We start from the raw sequence: 16,103 nt of genomic DNA, 5'->3' as shown, positions 1-16,103 counted from the left end.
GAAATCAGTACCATGGACAGCAACGTCATATTTAGCTTTGATTGGACTAAATAGTTTTTTCACTATTTTAAACTAAGCATAGGTGATTAGATGATGTTGCAGTTGAAATGGCGCAGGAATAGTGGAGGCAGTGCCAGTTCTTTGCAACTTGCAGTAACTCTCCCTGGTTCTAAATCAATAGTTGTTTAGTTGGCCGAAAATCTCGTAAACATTAACTTGCTTGACCATACTGTAGGTCATGTAAACTGTTTGTTACATTAAATATGTTTTGTGGACTTCACCGACTGATGTTGCTCTCCGGTTTAGTGAAGAAACAAAGCTGTGGTTTAATTTATTCTGCCACTGTGTCTTCTTATTGACTCGGCCTTAGGCCTATATATCACGGTGTCATGGCATATGAAGTAACAGGTTATAGAGCAAACAATGCAATTATCACAAGACGGGTTGTAATAAGGCTTTTATTCCTGGCTTGGCTTTTTCAGTGATTTTACCCATGCACCGCTACTGCTTCAACTACACCTAATCATTTCATCCGTAAATCGTAAGAGCCAATCAATGATTTTGTGCCTGAATAAAAGAGTTGGCTGCGCTGTGTAAACAGCCCACATCTCTGCTACAGCTATCAAAGTCCGCACCCTGGAGGCTATGGCATGCGAATGTTTATTTTCTTTGTGGAGTTCTGTATCACCTCTGGCGTAACATCTGCATTGCCGTCCAATGGACCAGTGTGTTGTGAACAATATTAGCGTGAGCAACGATAGTGTAATCGATGGTTCATCTTCAAAATAAAAGTCCCCACTGATGCAAACGGATAAAAATAGCAGAATCATGCCACCATTGGACTAGATGTTATATACATTTAACAAGACAATTGTGTTAATTTGACCCACCGAAAAGTAAAAATCAGTTGAAATCTCACATATTTATTTATTTATTTATTTAACCTTTATTTAACCAGGAAGGGTTACAGTACAGCCTCACATATGGACTGTGCATGAAATGGGGTATCAGCCTACTCAGTGACACTCACAGAACACAACTGTGTAGAGTTGACACAAATATTAGTGCCTTAGCTCTTATTGTGGGACTCTAAAACTACTGAAATTAGCAACAAATTAGCTCACCAGTCAATCTGTGTATTGAACATTCATATTGCAATGTACAGCCCAACCTATGGATTGAGCAATCAAATTGCCATCAATAAAATCGAATTGTGTACATTGTCCGTAGCTTATGCCTGCCCGTACCATAACCCCACCGCCACCATGGGGCATTCTGTTCACACCGTTGAAATCAAGAAAACCGCTCGCCCACACAATGCCATACAGTTGGTCTGCGGTTGTGAGGCTGGTTGGATGTACTGCCCAATTCTCTAAAATTACGTTTGGGGCTGCTTATGGTGGAGAAATTAACATTCAATACTCTGGCAACAGCTCTGGTGTACATTCCTGCAGTCAGCACGCCAATTGCAATTTTCGTTCAGCTCATTTTTTATATTTTTTATTTAACCTTTATTTAACTAGGCAAGTCAGTTAAGAACAAATTATTATTTACAATGACAGCCTATGAAACATGAAACATGGGACCAACACTTTACATGTTGCGTTTATATTTTTTTCAGTGTGTATAGTTTACACAAATATTAGCTCTTGAATGAATTTGAATTGTTTACAGTTGTGTTGAATTTATAAAACAACATTCCAACATTGTATAGCATTATCTAGGCCAATTGTGGCATGATTCCACAACTTCTCACCGTTTGCATCAGTTTCAATGGGGGACTTTTATTTTTGAAGGCGAACCGTTGATTCCAAATGTTTTGCTCACACTGTAGTTCACGAAACACACCGACTCTCTGACTGGCGACCAGCCGGGATTGAAAAGGTTGTCCGTAGTAGGCTCGAATAACTTAATTGAAAGGCAATAGAACATGGCATCGAATAGTTGCAGTGAAGTTCCCAAATGGGAGGGAAAAACACGTTTGTTTCTTTGTATCTTCGGTTTGTTTTTGTCATTCTATGCTCTGCACGTTGAGATTTCGCGAGAGAGGGACCCTGAGTATCGGGCGATGTGCGACCTGGGAGATTCTGTGAGCTGCTCTAAAGTTTTCACCTCGAGGTAAAATAGTGGAGAATGTATTTTCTTCATGCATAGGCCTATAGTTTATTGGTATGTTTTGAAGCCGTTTTCATATTTATTAGTAGCCTAGGCCTATATGTGTGCGATGTTGGGCAATGAACGCACTTCTATAACTCAACCAGCGTGCTAAACACAATTATCGCAGTTCCGTAGCATACGAATAGACAACGTTGTTCATATAATTCATAGATAAAGATGATTATAATATTTAAAAGAGTCGAGTGACCACTCTAACAATGGAAATACATGTCCTCGAAGATGGAAGGCAGTCGGGAGGAGAGATCAGGTGGAACCATTCTAGCCAATGACAGGGCAGATACGCGAGTGACAAGGGGCACAACTCCGATATAAAGTCGTTTTTATTTTTTATTTGCTGAAATGACACGTGCGTCTTGTTATCAGGGGATTCATAACAACCGAAGCATTACGAACCTTCTATTCGATCAAATAAGCCTCACGTAGCAAATTAGCAATTACATTTGTTGTTTACCAAATTAAAAAAATCCTCACTTCGTGGTTATTTTCGTAAAACCTCTCGCTTCGTCTCTTCCTGTAGAATCTCCACCCCCTCTCAATGCCACGTACAGCCTACATTTTTATCTGGGCAGCACTGATTGCACTGCACAGGTCCTTCTCATTTTTTTAGTTATTATTTATTTTGATGACTTGCAACACATGCTGGCTTTTAAATTATTTACTTTTTTTTGTTTTGTTAGGTGAATCTTAGTCAAGATGATACCAAAGAAAGTCTGATTTTCTATCGCTGTTATGGCCTACTTATTATTTTCTATAGCTTGGGTGTGTAGTTTAGTCTTTGGTAGAATCTTGAATTAAATTGTGGCATTCAGATTAGACAAACAATTTACACATGACAGATAGGATACAGTGCATTGTAGTATTTATAAAAATAGGCCTACACAGTCACAGTAATCCATTTTCATTTAAAAGCTGCACTGATGCCACACAATGACATGTTGTATCATACTTATCACATTATGCATGACAAAGCGTTGTGTTTTGCCTCTTTTTTTTTGTCAGATGGGGACGTGGTTTTGGACTTGTACAGTTCTTCTTTGCTAAAGACAGTGTACTGAATCAACCCAACAGTCTGTTGGGGATCATTTTCTACACATTGCAACTGGCTCTGGGTAGGTCAAATACTCTATGTAGGCTACTCTCTTGTGAGTTGAGATGTCTGTTTCTGATCAGTTTAGGCTAACTTTTGACCAACACAATACAGCTCAACTGACCAATTGTCACCCCCCTTTGGATTGTCATTAGCTGACGCCGTGATGACAGCTAATCTTACTGGGTTGGGGGTCCATATATATTTTAGTGGTTATTGTTTTGAATTATCACTAGGTCGTACACGAGAATTTCTTATCAAGTGCTTTCAAGTGCTTTTCACTACTATTCAATTCTTGAATTTGCTCATTAAGTGGAGAATTTATGTTGAGTTCAATTTGAATTTGAAGATGGTTGATAAATTCTCCATTTAATGAGCAAATTCAAGAATTTCAATTATGGAATTGGTATTAGACTGTTAGAATTGGAATTAAATTTGTAAAACAGTTTTTTTTTCATTGGAATTCAATATTTGTATATTTAATTGAATTAATGCACTTAGTATAACAAAATGTACTAAAGGATTTGTATTGAATTATATAAACTTGTATTTCTATATTTCCAGTATAACTAGGCTCTCTGAACAGTGACGTGATCAGCCTGAAAGCCCCGGGGAATTGAATTCAAATTTGTAGATTTGAATTACTAGAGTTTACCTAACGTTGGAGTTGAGGGGAATTTAATTCACTCTGAATTCAAAGACGGACATGGAATTTAAATGGAATTTACAGGGAGAGGGAATTGAATTAGAATGTAATTTGTGGAATTAACCCCAACCCTGTCATATACGATTATTCAACATTTCAGACACCCACGACAGTTCCCCATTTTGATTATTTTATGTTATGCAGGGATGCTATAATGTCTCCTTACTCACTGGTTGCATCCCAAATGGCACCCTATTCCCGTTTTGCAAGACTTCTGACCAAAGCCCTATGGCGGCTCATAGGGCTCTGGTCAAAAATAGTGTACCAAATAGAGAATAGGTTACCATTTGGGACACACACCAACATTCACTGTCTCTTTGTGTCTACAGGTCAGTCTGTGTCCAGTAGGGCAGCGTTCCTCCTGGTCTTGGCCTCCTGGGTGTCCATGGCTGGATCGCTGTACCTAGCCGGAGTACTTGCCTTCATTCTGGGAGATTTCTGCGTGGTCTGCGTCTCAACCTATGTGGTTAACTTTTTGCTGCTCTTCACCAATCTGAAGAGGAGGACGGGACTGGAAGCAGTCAAGACAAAGACTGGCTGAGAGACTATCTTTGTGTGCATCTCAATAGTCTAAGTAGTTTTTTCCCCCTTGCCTTCCACCCTACTGCACTGATAATATATAGCGCATTCGTAAAGTATTCAGACCCCTTGACTTTTTCCACATTTTGTTACGTTAGACTTATTCTAAAAATACGATTTAAGAAATTTTTTCACTTTTAAGAAAAACGGAAATATAACATTTACTTAAGTATTCAGACCTTTTACTCAGTACTTTGTTGAAGCACCTTTGACACAGATTACAGCCTTGAGTGTTCTTGGGTATCACGCTACAAGCTTGGCAACCCTGCATTTGGGGAGTTTCTCCCATTCATCTCTGCAGATCCTCTCAAGCTCTGTCAGGTTGGACGGGGAGCATCATTGCACATCTATTTTCAGGTCTCTCCAGAGATGTTCGATCGGGTTCAAGTCCGGGCTCTGGCTGGGCCACTCAGGACATTCAGAGACTTGTCCCGAAGCCACTCCTGCATTGCCTTGGCCGTGTGCTTAGGGTCGTTGTCCTGTTGGAAGGTGAACCTTCACCCCAGTCTGAGGTCCTGAGCGCTCTGGAGCAGGTTTTCATCAAGGATCTCTGTACTTTTCTCCGTTCATCTTTCCCGCAATCCTGACTAGTCTCCCAGTCCCTGCCCCTGAAAAACAACCCCACAGCATGATGGCGTCAGGTTTCCTCCAGACGTGATGTTTGGCATTCAGGTCAAAGAGTTCAATCTTGTTTCATCAGACCAGAGAATCTTGTATCTCATGGTCTGAGTCTTTTATGTGCCTTTTGGCAAACTCCAAGCGGGTTGTCATGTGCAAACCCCAAGCGGGTGGCTTCCGTCTGGCCATTCTATCATAAAGACCTGATTAGTGGAGTGCTGCAGAGGTGGTTGTCCTTCTGGATGGTTCTCCCATCTCCACAGAAGAACTCTGGAGCTCTGTCAGAGTGACCATCAGGTTCTTGGTTTTATTTTTTTATTTAACTATGCAAGTCAGTTAAGAACACATTCTTATTTACAATGACGGCCTACCAAAAGGCATAAGTCTTCCTGCAGGGGACAGGGGCCTGGGATAAAAAATAAATACAATATAAATATAGGAGAAAACACACAACACAACGAGAGACAACACAACACTACATAAAGAGAGACCTGGTAACCTCCCTGACCAAGGCCCTTCTCCCCCGAGTGCTCAGTTTGGCCCGGGAGGCCAGCTCTAGGAAGAGTCTTGGTGGTTCCAAACTTCTTTCATTTAAGAATGATGAAGGCCACTGTGTTTTTTTGGACTTTCAATGCTGCAGACATTTTTTGGTACCCTTCCCCAGTCTGTGTCTTGACATAATCCTGTCTCGGATCTCTATGGACAATTCCTTTGACCTCAAGGCTTGGTTTTTGCTCTGACGTGCACTGTCAACTGTGGGACCTAATATTGACAGGTGTGTGCCTTTCCAAATCATGTCCAGTCAATTGAATTGACAACAGGACTCCAATCAAGTTGTAGAAACATCTCAAGGATGATCAATGGAAACAGGATACACCTGAACTCAATTTCGAATCTCATAGCAAATACTTATGTAAATAAAGTATGTTTTTTACTCTGAATACATTAGTAAAAAATTCTACAAACCTTTTTTCGCTTTGTCATTATGGGGTATTGTGTGTAGATTGATGAGAATTATATATTTTTTGTCCATTTTAGAATAAGGCCACGTAACAAAATGTGAAAAAATCCAAGAGCCCTGAATACTTTCCAAATGCACTGTATACAGTTATAATGTGCCATTTAGTAGACACTTTCATCCAAACTGACATACAGCCATGCGCGCATACATTTTTTGTATAGGTGGCCCCAGTGGGAAATTGAACCCATTATCCATGGGTTGCAAGCACCATGCACTACTACCTACTGAGCCACCCAGGACCAGCACTAATCTTGACTGATAAAAGAACTGGACAGGTGAAAGCAAATCCCCCAATAGACCTGATACTTATTGCTTTTCACCAGTCAACCAAACCTTTTCCAATCAGTGGAAACAGTGAGGAAAGGAGATGAGGTGAGGCAGCCACTTAACATTGTTGAGATGCACCCTGCATTTTATTACGTGGCCGCAGGCATTTGAATTGGGTACAAAAAATTGGTTACTGGCAAAGAAAATAAGCTAAACGGATCCTGTGAAAATGAAGCATAGGAATCTTTCAGACCCGGCTTAACATTACTTAGGACATTGATGCATCAGTGACAGATCAGCCGTATTGTTCTTGCATTGGGTGCTCTTGGGACTGGTACAAAGGTTTGAGTACATTATAATTATGATACTACATACCCCTTTTCTGAAGTGAAAGCAGTTATTCCATCCACCTTTATTGACCAATTCACAATATACTTACATCATCCAGACTGTTACAGATAAATGGGCCAATTCATTCAATGTCTGTTTCTTTTAATATAATAAAATCGTGTGTTCTCTCATAGCTGCATGTTTCTTCTACGCTGTTCAGCTGGCCAAGCTTGTAATACATGTTTACAGGTACAAATGGTTTATTTGAAGGGGGTATGCACACCACCTTTATGAACCAGTCATAACACCTTTGAGGGTTGCAGTATCGTTCATAACACCGCCTTTTAAATAAGTCCCCTTTTAGATCCGTATTTATCCATTGTACCACGGAAATGTGACACGCCATTCAAGCAACAGGCTGGGAGCAGCAGTGTCAGCATTCAAGCATTACCCTTGTAGCAGTTTAGAGGTAAAATGTCTTGCTTAAGGCCACATTGGCAGTAGGTGATGGCACCAGACCTGGGCATCTTTCAAATACTTTAAGGAGCTGTGCCTTTTTGGGAAGTAACACAGTTGGTTATGTAATATTTGTCAATACACCATTCATACAGTATGATAAGCATTGATGATTTGTGAAGCATCTATGTCATGCTAAATAAGTAGTTTAATTTAAAGTGGTACCCAAATGTCCACCTGAGGTCCCTGGACTGAAAACACACACCAGAAGGGATTTTAAGATACCACTAGAGATTCCAAAACCTTTATCTTTGCACATGTTGATGAATACGCAATTTAACTGGTACACTTGTATGTCGTTTGCTATACTATACTGGACAAAAATATACAGTTGAAGTCGGAAGTTTACATACACTTAGGTTGGAGTCATAACTAGTTTTTCAACCACTCCACAAATTTGTTGTAAACAAACTATAGTTTTGGCAAGTCGGTGAAGACATCTACTTTATGCATGACACAAATCATTTTTCCAACAATTGTTTACAGACAGATTATTTCACTTATCACTGTATCACAATTCCAGTGGGTCAGAAGTTTACCTACACTAAATTGACTGTGCCTTTAAACAGCTTGGAAAATTCCAGAAAATGTTGTCATGGCTTTAGAAACTTGACATAATCTGAATCAATTGGAGGTGTACCTGTGGATGTATTTCAAGGCCTACCTTCAAACTCAGTGCCTCTTTGCTTGACATCATGGGAAAATCAAAAGAAATCAGCCAAGACCTCAGAAAAAACAGCAAAGGACCCTGTGAAGATGCTAGAGGAAACAGGTACAAAGGTATCTATATCCACAGTAAAATAAGTCCTATATCGACATAACCTGAAAGGTCGTTCAGCAAGGAATAAGCCACTGCTCCAAAACCGCCATAAAAAAGCCAGACTACGGTTTGCAACTGCACATGGGGACAAAGATAGTACATTTTGGAGAAATGTCCTCTGATTTGATGAAACAAAAATAGAAGTGTTTGGGCACAATGACCATCGTTAAGTTTGGAGGAAAAAGGGGGAGGCTTGCAAGCCGAAGAACACCATCCCAACCGTGAAGCACGGGGGTGGCAGCATCATGTTGTGGGGGTGCTTTGCTGCAGAAGGGACTGGTGCACTTCACAAAATAGATGGCATCACGAGGGAGGGAAATTATGTGGATATATTGAAGCAACATCTCAAGACATCAGTCAGGAAGTTAAATCTTGGTCGCAAATGGGTCTTCCAAATGGACAATGATCCCAAGCATACTTCCAACGTTGTGGCAAAATGGCTTAAGGACAACAAAGTCATGGTATTGGAGTGGCCATCACAAAGCCATGACCTCAATCCCTTACAATTTGTTGGGGCAGAACTGTAAAAGCGTGTGCGAGCAAGGAGGCCTACAAACCTGACTCAGTTACACCAGCTCTGTCAGGAGGAAGGGGCCAAAATTAACCCAACTTATTGTGGGAAGCTTGTGGATGGCTACCCGAAACATTTGACCCAAGTTAAACAATTTAAAGGCAATGCTACCCAATACTATTTGAGTGTATGTAAACTTCTGACCCACTGGGAATTTGATGAAAGAAATCAAATTTGAAATAAATCATTCTCTCTACTATTATTCTGCCATTTCACATTCTTAAAATAAAGTGGTGATCCTAACTGATCTAAGACAGGGAATTTTTACTAGGCTTAAATGTCTGGAATTGTGAAAAAACTGAGTTTAAATGTATTTGGCTAAGGTGTATGTAAACTTCCGACTTCAACTGTAAATGCAACATGCAACAATTAACCATTTTAACCCACTGGGGATCCTGGACCTGCCAATCAGAATTAGTTTTTCCCCACACAAGGGATTTATTACAGACAGTCAGCTTTCCGGTCTCAGATGATCCTGCAGGTGAAGAAGCCAGATGTGGAGGTCCTGGGCTGGTGTGGTTACACGTGGTCTGGGGTTGTGAAGCCGTTTGGACTTACTGCCAAATTCTCTAAAACAACGTTGGAGGCGGCATATCATAAGTAAATTAACATTTAATTTTCTAGCAAAAGCTCTGGTGGACATTCCTGCAGTCAGCATGACAATTGCACGCTTGAGACGTGGCATTGTGTTGTGTGACAAAACAGCAAATTGCTGTTTAATCAGCTTCTTAATATGTATTCATGTATACGGGCTGGGCCCCTTAGTTCCAGTGAAGGGTTAATCTTAACGCTACAGTATACAATGACATTCTAGACGATTCTGTGCTTCCAACATTGTGGCAACAGTTTGGGGAAGGCCCTTTTCTGTTTCAACATGACAATGCCCCCGTGCACAAAGCGAGGTCCATACAGAAATGGTTTGTCGAGATCTATGTGGAAGAACTTGACTGGCCTGCACAGAGCCCTGACCTCAACCCCATCAAACAACTTTGGGTTGAATTGGAACGCTGACTGCGAGCCAGGCCTAATTGCCCAACATCAGTGCCCGACTTCACTAATGCTCTTGTGGCTGAATGGAAGCAAGTCCCCGCAGTAATGTTCCAACATCTAGTGGATATTAATGCCCATGAGTTTGGAATGAGATGCAGTGCATATGTTGAGTTAAAGTATTCAGTAAATTATTAGCCAACATTGGAGTCACAATTAATTACAGTTCTAGAAGTTGGCAGCTAAGATATGAGGTGAAGAATATTCAGATAATAATCTGCTGCCATGGATAATAAACCTCACTCTCAGGCACATTTCTTACATCTCAATCCACTCTTTTAATGGCACCTCAAGATATCTACTGGCATTGTTTCTGCTGGTATTTCTACATGGCATTGTTTCTGCTGGCATTTCTACTGTCATCGTTCTCAGTTAATTTCATAAAAATACTGGAATATTTTAAAAAGTTATCCTTTTTAGATAAAACTATATTAAATATATTCACATGTCACCAAATAATTTATTAAAACAGTTTTACAAAGAAGTTCCACAGTAGCCTCAGCAGCACTCCAGTCCACCATGGTGTAGCTGGAGGACAGCTAGCTTCTGTCCTCATCTGGGTACTCATTGACTTCAATACAAAACCTAGGAGGCTCATGGTTCCCACCCCTTCCATAGACTTACACAGTAATTGTAACAACTTCTGGAGAATGTCCTCCAACCTATCCGAGCTTCCAAAATTGAGACACAAGAGATTTTTTTAAACTTTCACACAGCTAGAAAATGCAGCTAACTAGTTTAGCCTACTCAAACACCCAGCTCAAACAGAGAGGGATGCTATGTTAGCTAGCTGGCTATGGCTATCCAATGCTGGAACTCTTCCAAGTCAAGGTAAGCTTTTGGTTTCATTCATTTATTGCCACCGGGGTACACTTGTGTAACTGCTAAACTGCTTTCCGACTGTACACTGTACTGCATGATTGTAGCTAGCGAGTTTACCAATGAATTAGTTCTAGTAGCTATATTAACTGACGTGACAACGATGTAGGCTGTGTGCAGTTAGCGGTCCTGATGTGAAGGTTTGGTATGGAAAGTTTTTTTTTTTGCCTGGTCATACTGTATACTGATGTGTTGTGCACTGAAGTCCATAAGCGAAGGGAAAAGGTGAGAGGATGAGAGTACGTAGATAGTTGCGAGAAGGAATTATATATACAACAAGCAAAGTGTTCACGCTGATATGAAAAGCGAACTGTGTTTGCTTGTGATCAGGGGTGTATTCATTCCACCGATTCGGTTCAAATGTTTCATAAACGTAAGCAAACAATGAAACGGGATTAAAAATACCTGAACTTGTCCAACAGAAATTCACATTTGCAAGTGTTGGACTACTGATTGCTCCCTAGATCAGCTAGATGCAGGTAAGTGTGTGCAATGCGGTATTGAATGTGTCACTGTCTGTCCCCTTGAATACTAAATGATCTACGTTGTAAACTTTCATTCATAGGCTAGGTTGTAGAAAACTCATGATGGGTATGGGGAAAATGTTAGTATCATATAGTAGCCTAAACTTAGCGATGATACATTGAGCTGGGTGAATGGAATTTGAATGACCGTCATCCAAAATGCTGTAATTGAAATAAGGTCAAGCTTAAACTGCACTGACCATCACTGGTATGGGTATGGTCAAATATGCAAGCATGTGTGCCTTTCTCCACATGGAATTCAAAAGTGAACAGAATGCATTTACATTTTAGGGACCAAATTTTGCACAGTGTCAGGTTGGACACATTACATTTTTAACAATGCTTTTTCTGGTAAAACTGGTTCATTACATCGTTGCAACCCCTATTACTAGCCTGTTCAACCTCTCTTTCATGTCGTCTGAGATTTCCGAAGATTGGAAAACAGCTGCGGTCATCCCCCTCTTCAAAGGGGGTGACACTCTTGACCCAAACTGCTACAGACCTATATCTATCCTACCCTGCCTTTCTAAGGTCTTCGAAAGTCAAGTTAACAAACAGATTACAGACCATTTCGAATCGCACCGTACCTTCTCCGCTATACAATCTGGTTTCAGAGCTGGTCATGGGTGCACCTCAGCCACGCGCAAGGTTCTAAACGATATCTTAACCACCATCGATAAGAAACAATACTGTGCAGCCGTATTCATTGACCTGGCCAAGGCTTTCGACTCTGTCAATCACCACATCCTCATCGGCAGACTCAACCGCCTTGGTTTCTCAAATGATTGCCTCGCCTGGTTCACCAATAACTTCTCCGACTGAGTTCAGTGTGTCAAATCTGAGGGCCTGTTGTCCGGGTCTCTGGCAGTCTCTATGGGGGTGCCACAGGGTTCAATTCTTGGGCCAACTATCTTCTCTGTATATATCAATGATGTCGCTCTTGCTGCTTGTGAATCTCTGATCCACCTCTACGCAGACGACACCATTCTGTATACTTCTGAGCCTTCTAAGGACACTGTGTTTGACAACCTTCCAGACGAGCTTCAATGCCATACAACTCTCCTTCCGTGGCCTCCAACTGCTCTTAAATACAAGTAAAACTAAATGCATGCTCTTCAACCGATCACTGCCTGCACCAGCCCGCCCGTCCAGCATCACTACTCTGGAGGGTTCTGACTTAGAATATGTGGACAACTACAAATACCAAGGTGTCTGGTTATAGACTGTAAACTCTCCTTCCAGACTCACATAAAACATCTCCAATCCAAAGTTAAATCTAGAATTGGCCTCCTATTTCGCAACAAAGCATCCTTCACTCATGCTGCCAAACATACCCTAGTAAAACTGACCATCTTACCGATCCTCGACTTTGGCGATGTAATTTACAAAATAGCCTCCAACACCCTACTCAACAAATTGGACGCAGTCTATCACAGTGCCATCCGTTTTGTCACCAAAGCCCCATATACCACCCACCACTGTGACCTGTACACTCTCATTGGCTGGCCCTCGCTTCATACTCGTCGCCAAACCCACTGTCTAGAGGTCATCTACAAGACCCTGCTAGGTAAAGTCCCGCCTTATCTCTGCTCGCTGGTCACCATAGCTGCACCCACCCGTAGCAAGCGTTCCAGCAGGTATATCTCACTTGTCACCCCCAAAGCCAATTCCTCCTTTGGAGGTGCCAATGACTGGAACAAAATACAAAAATCTCTGAAACTGGAAACACTTATCTCCCTCACTAGCTTTAAGCACCAGCTGTCAGAGCAGCTCACAGATCTCTGCGCCTGTACATAGCCCATCTATAAATAGCCCAAACAACTATCTCTTCCCCTACTGCATTTATTTATTTATTTTGCTCCTTTGCACCTTAGTATTTCTACTTTGCACACTCATCTACTGCCAAATCTACCATTCCAGTGTTTTAATTGCTATATTGTATTTACTTCGCCACCATGGCCTATTTATTGCCTTTACCTCCCTTATCTCACCTCATTTGCTCGCATTTTATATAGACTTATTTTTCTACGGTATTATTGACTGTATGTATGTTTTACTCCATGTGTAACTCTGTTTTGTTATATGTGTCGAACTGCTTTGCTTTATATTTCCCAGGTCGCAGTTGTAAATGAGAACTTGTTCTCAACTTGCCTACCTGGTTAAATAAAGGTGAAATTAAAAAATGTAAAAAATAAAATCTGTTTCATAATATTACCATATGTCCCAGCTGCTTGCTGTAGTTTTGAAGTAATCACGAAAAAACAGGCCTTATTTTAGGGCATTTTTCACCCTGCCAGCTCCTACTGTATTAGTTCTATTGAGCACTGTGGCACCAACTCGCCCTCTGAATGTTCTATTCCCAGTTTATTGTTCTACGTTACAATGCCTGCTTTGCTATTGATGGCAAAGAGACCTGCCCACGTTGCTGGTAGTTGTAAACTACCAAATGTAAACAACAACAAAAAATTACTCTGAGGTCGTCCCATTGTTTACTATAGGGAAATATAGGTATGTCTGTCTATTTTGCCAAATATCTCGCAATGTGTATATTTAGATTTGTTCAAATTGGACCCCTTTTTAAACATGATAATTGTTATGTGTGTAAGATGGTGCGGTGTTGCCATCTGTTGGTAAATGTTAATTACTGCAACTCCAGTGTTTTTACCGGTGTGCTTGAGATACCTGGAGGTATTGCAATGTACTGAACAAGACTGGTTACTCGCATCAATGCCTCTGTCTCGTCATTTAACATTCAAACATGGTGTCAGAGTCGGATAACTAACCATGATTTCCGCAAATTAGAGTCACCTGTTCTGGTTTACAAAAGAAATGACAGAGAAACTCCAACAGAGCAGAACTATCCCCAGATAGAGAAGGAGTGCCTCAGCATTGTGTTTGCATGCCAACGCTTCCACCACTACCTGTACTGGCATGGCAACATTACAGCAGAAATAGATCACAAGCCCCTAATTGCTATATTCAGCAAGCCTCTCCTGAATGCCCTTAAACGACTGCAGAGCATGCTACTGGCCCTACAAAACTACAACCTCGTTTGAGTGACACGCTCAGCAGGTCTACTGCATCAGGCACACACACACACGCTCCATGCATGAACAACACGCAGTGTGCAGCTTACAAACAGAGCAAGTGGATATTAAACACATCAACCAGGCTGAACACCTCAATGTTACGCACCAGCGCCTTATACAAATCAGACAGCACACAGATGAACAACTCCAGGCATTGAGGCATTGTGAGTCTGATGGGCTGGCCCGACTGCAAGGAAGAAACTGCTTTAGCCATCAGAGAATATTGGCCAGTCAAAGAGGAGCTCAGTGTTCAAAACGGAGTAATATTCAAGGGTCAGGTCTCTGCGCCCTGAGATGTTGGCGTGGGTGCACTCAAGTCACATAGGAGGTGAGGCCTGTTACAGACAAGTATGTGACACACTGTATTGGCCAGGAATGCAGAGTGAAATCAAAGACTATTTCAGTAAATGCACAATCTGCAATGAATATACCATTGAGCAACAGAGAGAGACAATGATGTCCCACGAGCTACCGATGCACCCCTGGCAGATAGTAAATCTAAATCTCTTCCAGCACAGTGGCAAAGACTTTCTGCTGGTAGTCGATTATTACTCAGACTTCTGGGAGATTGACCTCCTCCCCGACCTCTTAGCAGAGACAACAATAAAAGGCTGCAAGGCTCAGCTTGCCTGCTATGGCCAGCCAGATTTCAGATAATGGACACCAATTCCTTCGACAGAAGGCATGGATAGCAGCCCGGCCCAGTGCCTCATGGCACGGTGCTTAAAAGCAGCTCTGCCAGTAGCCAGTACTCTCCTGGAGCCATGTGTGGTGACAGATGTGCTGGTGAAGCTATGTCATAGAAGACAGGTCTCCAAGTTCTTCTACAACAAATCAGCAAAATACTTACCTGAGCTCAGGGTGGGTGAAACAGTGCGAATGAAGCCACTAATGGACGTGCTACCTGTCCCAGACCTGCTGTTTTCAACTCTCTAGAGACAGCAGGAGCGATAGAGATACTCTGAATAATTGGCTATGAAAAGTCAGCTGACATTTACTCCTGAGGTGCTGACCTGTTGCACCCTCGACATCCACTGTGATTATTATTATTTTATCCTGCTGGTCACCTATGAACATTTGAACATCTTGGCCATGTTCTGTTATAATCTCCACCCAGCACAGCCAGAAGAGGACTGGCCATCCCTCATAGCCTGGTTCCTCTCTAGGTTTCTTCCTAGGTTCTGGCCTTTCTAGGGAGTTTTTCCTAGCCATCGTGCTTCTACACCTGCATTGCTTGCTGTTTGAGGTTTTAGGCTGGGTTTCTGTACAGCACTTTGAGATATCAGCTGATGTAAGAAGGGCTTTATAAATACATTTGATTTGATTTAGCTGCAAATAGATGACCACACCTTCAGGAGACATCTGTTACCCACGCCCAGTTTGACAACCTTACCATCCAACTGAAACAGCAGGAGCTCGACGACACACATCAGCCTGAACGTTGCCCTAACATTCCTCTGATCAATGAAGTCCTGGGGCCTCATTTATGAATCATGCATAGGCACAAATCTGTGCATAAACCATGCATGGGATTATTTCCACTCAAAGTGTGAGATTTATTGATATGAACATTTGCTTGAGAGTGTGCATACATTTTCCCACAGCCATGACAATGAATATGCACAGGTGCCAAGTAGTGGAATAAGGGAACTGCTTGTCAAGTGTAGAATGGTGAAAATACTGTATCTGTTGAAAATCTCTGAAATTGTAAGAGTAATGAAATAATTGTTTGATTTCCATTGTGAATTCATGCAATATAACTTCACAGGCTATAGCATATAATTTGACCACAGTGAGTGCATTTGTTACCTTAAATCCATGCAAAGTACAGTCATTTGTTAAATTTGAGGCACATGTGAAAGTGACAAACC

General features: G+C 41.5%; 1 protein-coding gene across 1 annotated transcript; it reads left to right on the top strand.

The window, feature by feature from the left end:
• The first annotated feature begins 1,815 nt into the window (after positions 1-1,815).
• Positions 1,816-6,977, top strand: vkorc1 (vitamin K epoxide reductase complex, subunit 1). The gene is made up of 3 exons (XM_021611729.3): positions 1,816-2,118; positions 3,178-3,287; positions 4,301-6,977. The coding sequence occupies exons 1-3, from the start codon at positions 1,931-1,933 to the stop codon at positions 4,510-4,512; spliced, it is 510 nt and encodes a 169-aa protein (XP_021467404.2). The 5' UTR covers positions 1,816-1,930; the 3' UTR covers positions 4,513-6,977.
• Positions 6,978-16,103: the final 9,126 nt, after the last annotated feature.

The sequence above is a fragment of the Oncorhynchus mykiss genome, chromosome 1 (genome assembly GCF_057628025.1).
Source record: "Oncorhynchus mykiss isolate SJ-2025 chromosome 1, ASM5762802v1, whole genome shotgun sequence".
NCBI lineage: Eukaryota > Metazoa > Chordata > Actinopteri > Salmoniformes > Salmonidae > Oncorhynchus > Oncorhynchus mykiss.
Note: the sequence above shows the minus strand (reverse complement) of the source record. Positions and strands in the feature narration are given on the sequence as shown.

Coding starts and splice junctions, on each gene's coding strand:
- vkorc1 (XM_021611729.3), top strand. CDS start 1,931: ATGGCATCGAATAGTTGCAGTGAAGTTCCCAAATGGGAGGGAAAAACA. Junction 2,119..3,177: donor TCTAAAGTTTTCACCTCGAG/GTAAAATAGTGG, acceptor TTTTTTTGTCAG/ATGGGGACGTGGTTTTGGAC. Junction 3,288..4,300: donor CACATTGCAACTGGCTCTGG/GTAGGTCAAATA, acceptor TTGTGTCTACAG/GTCAGTCTGTGTCCAGTAGG.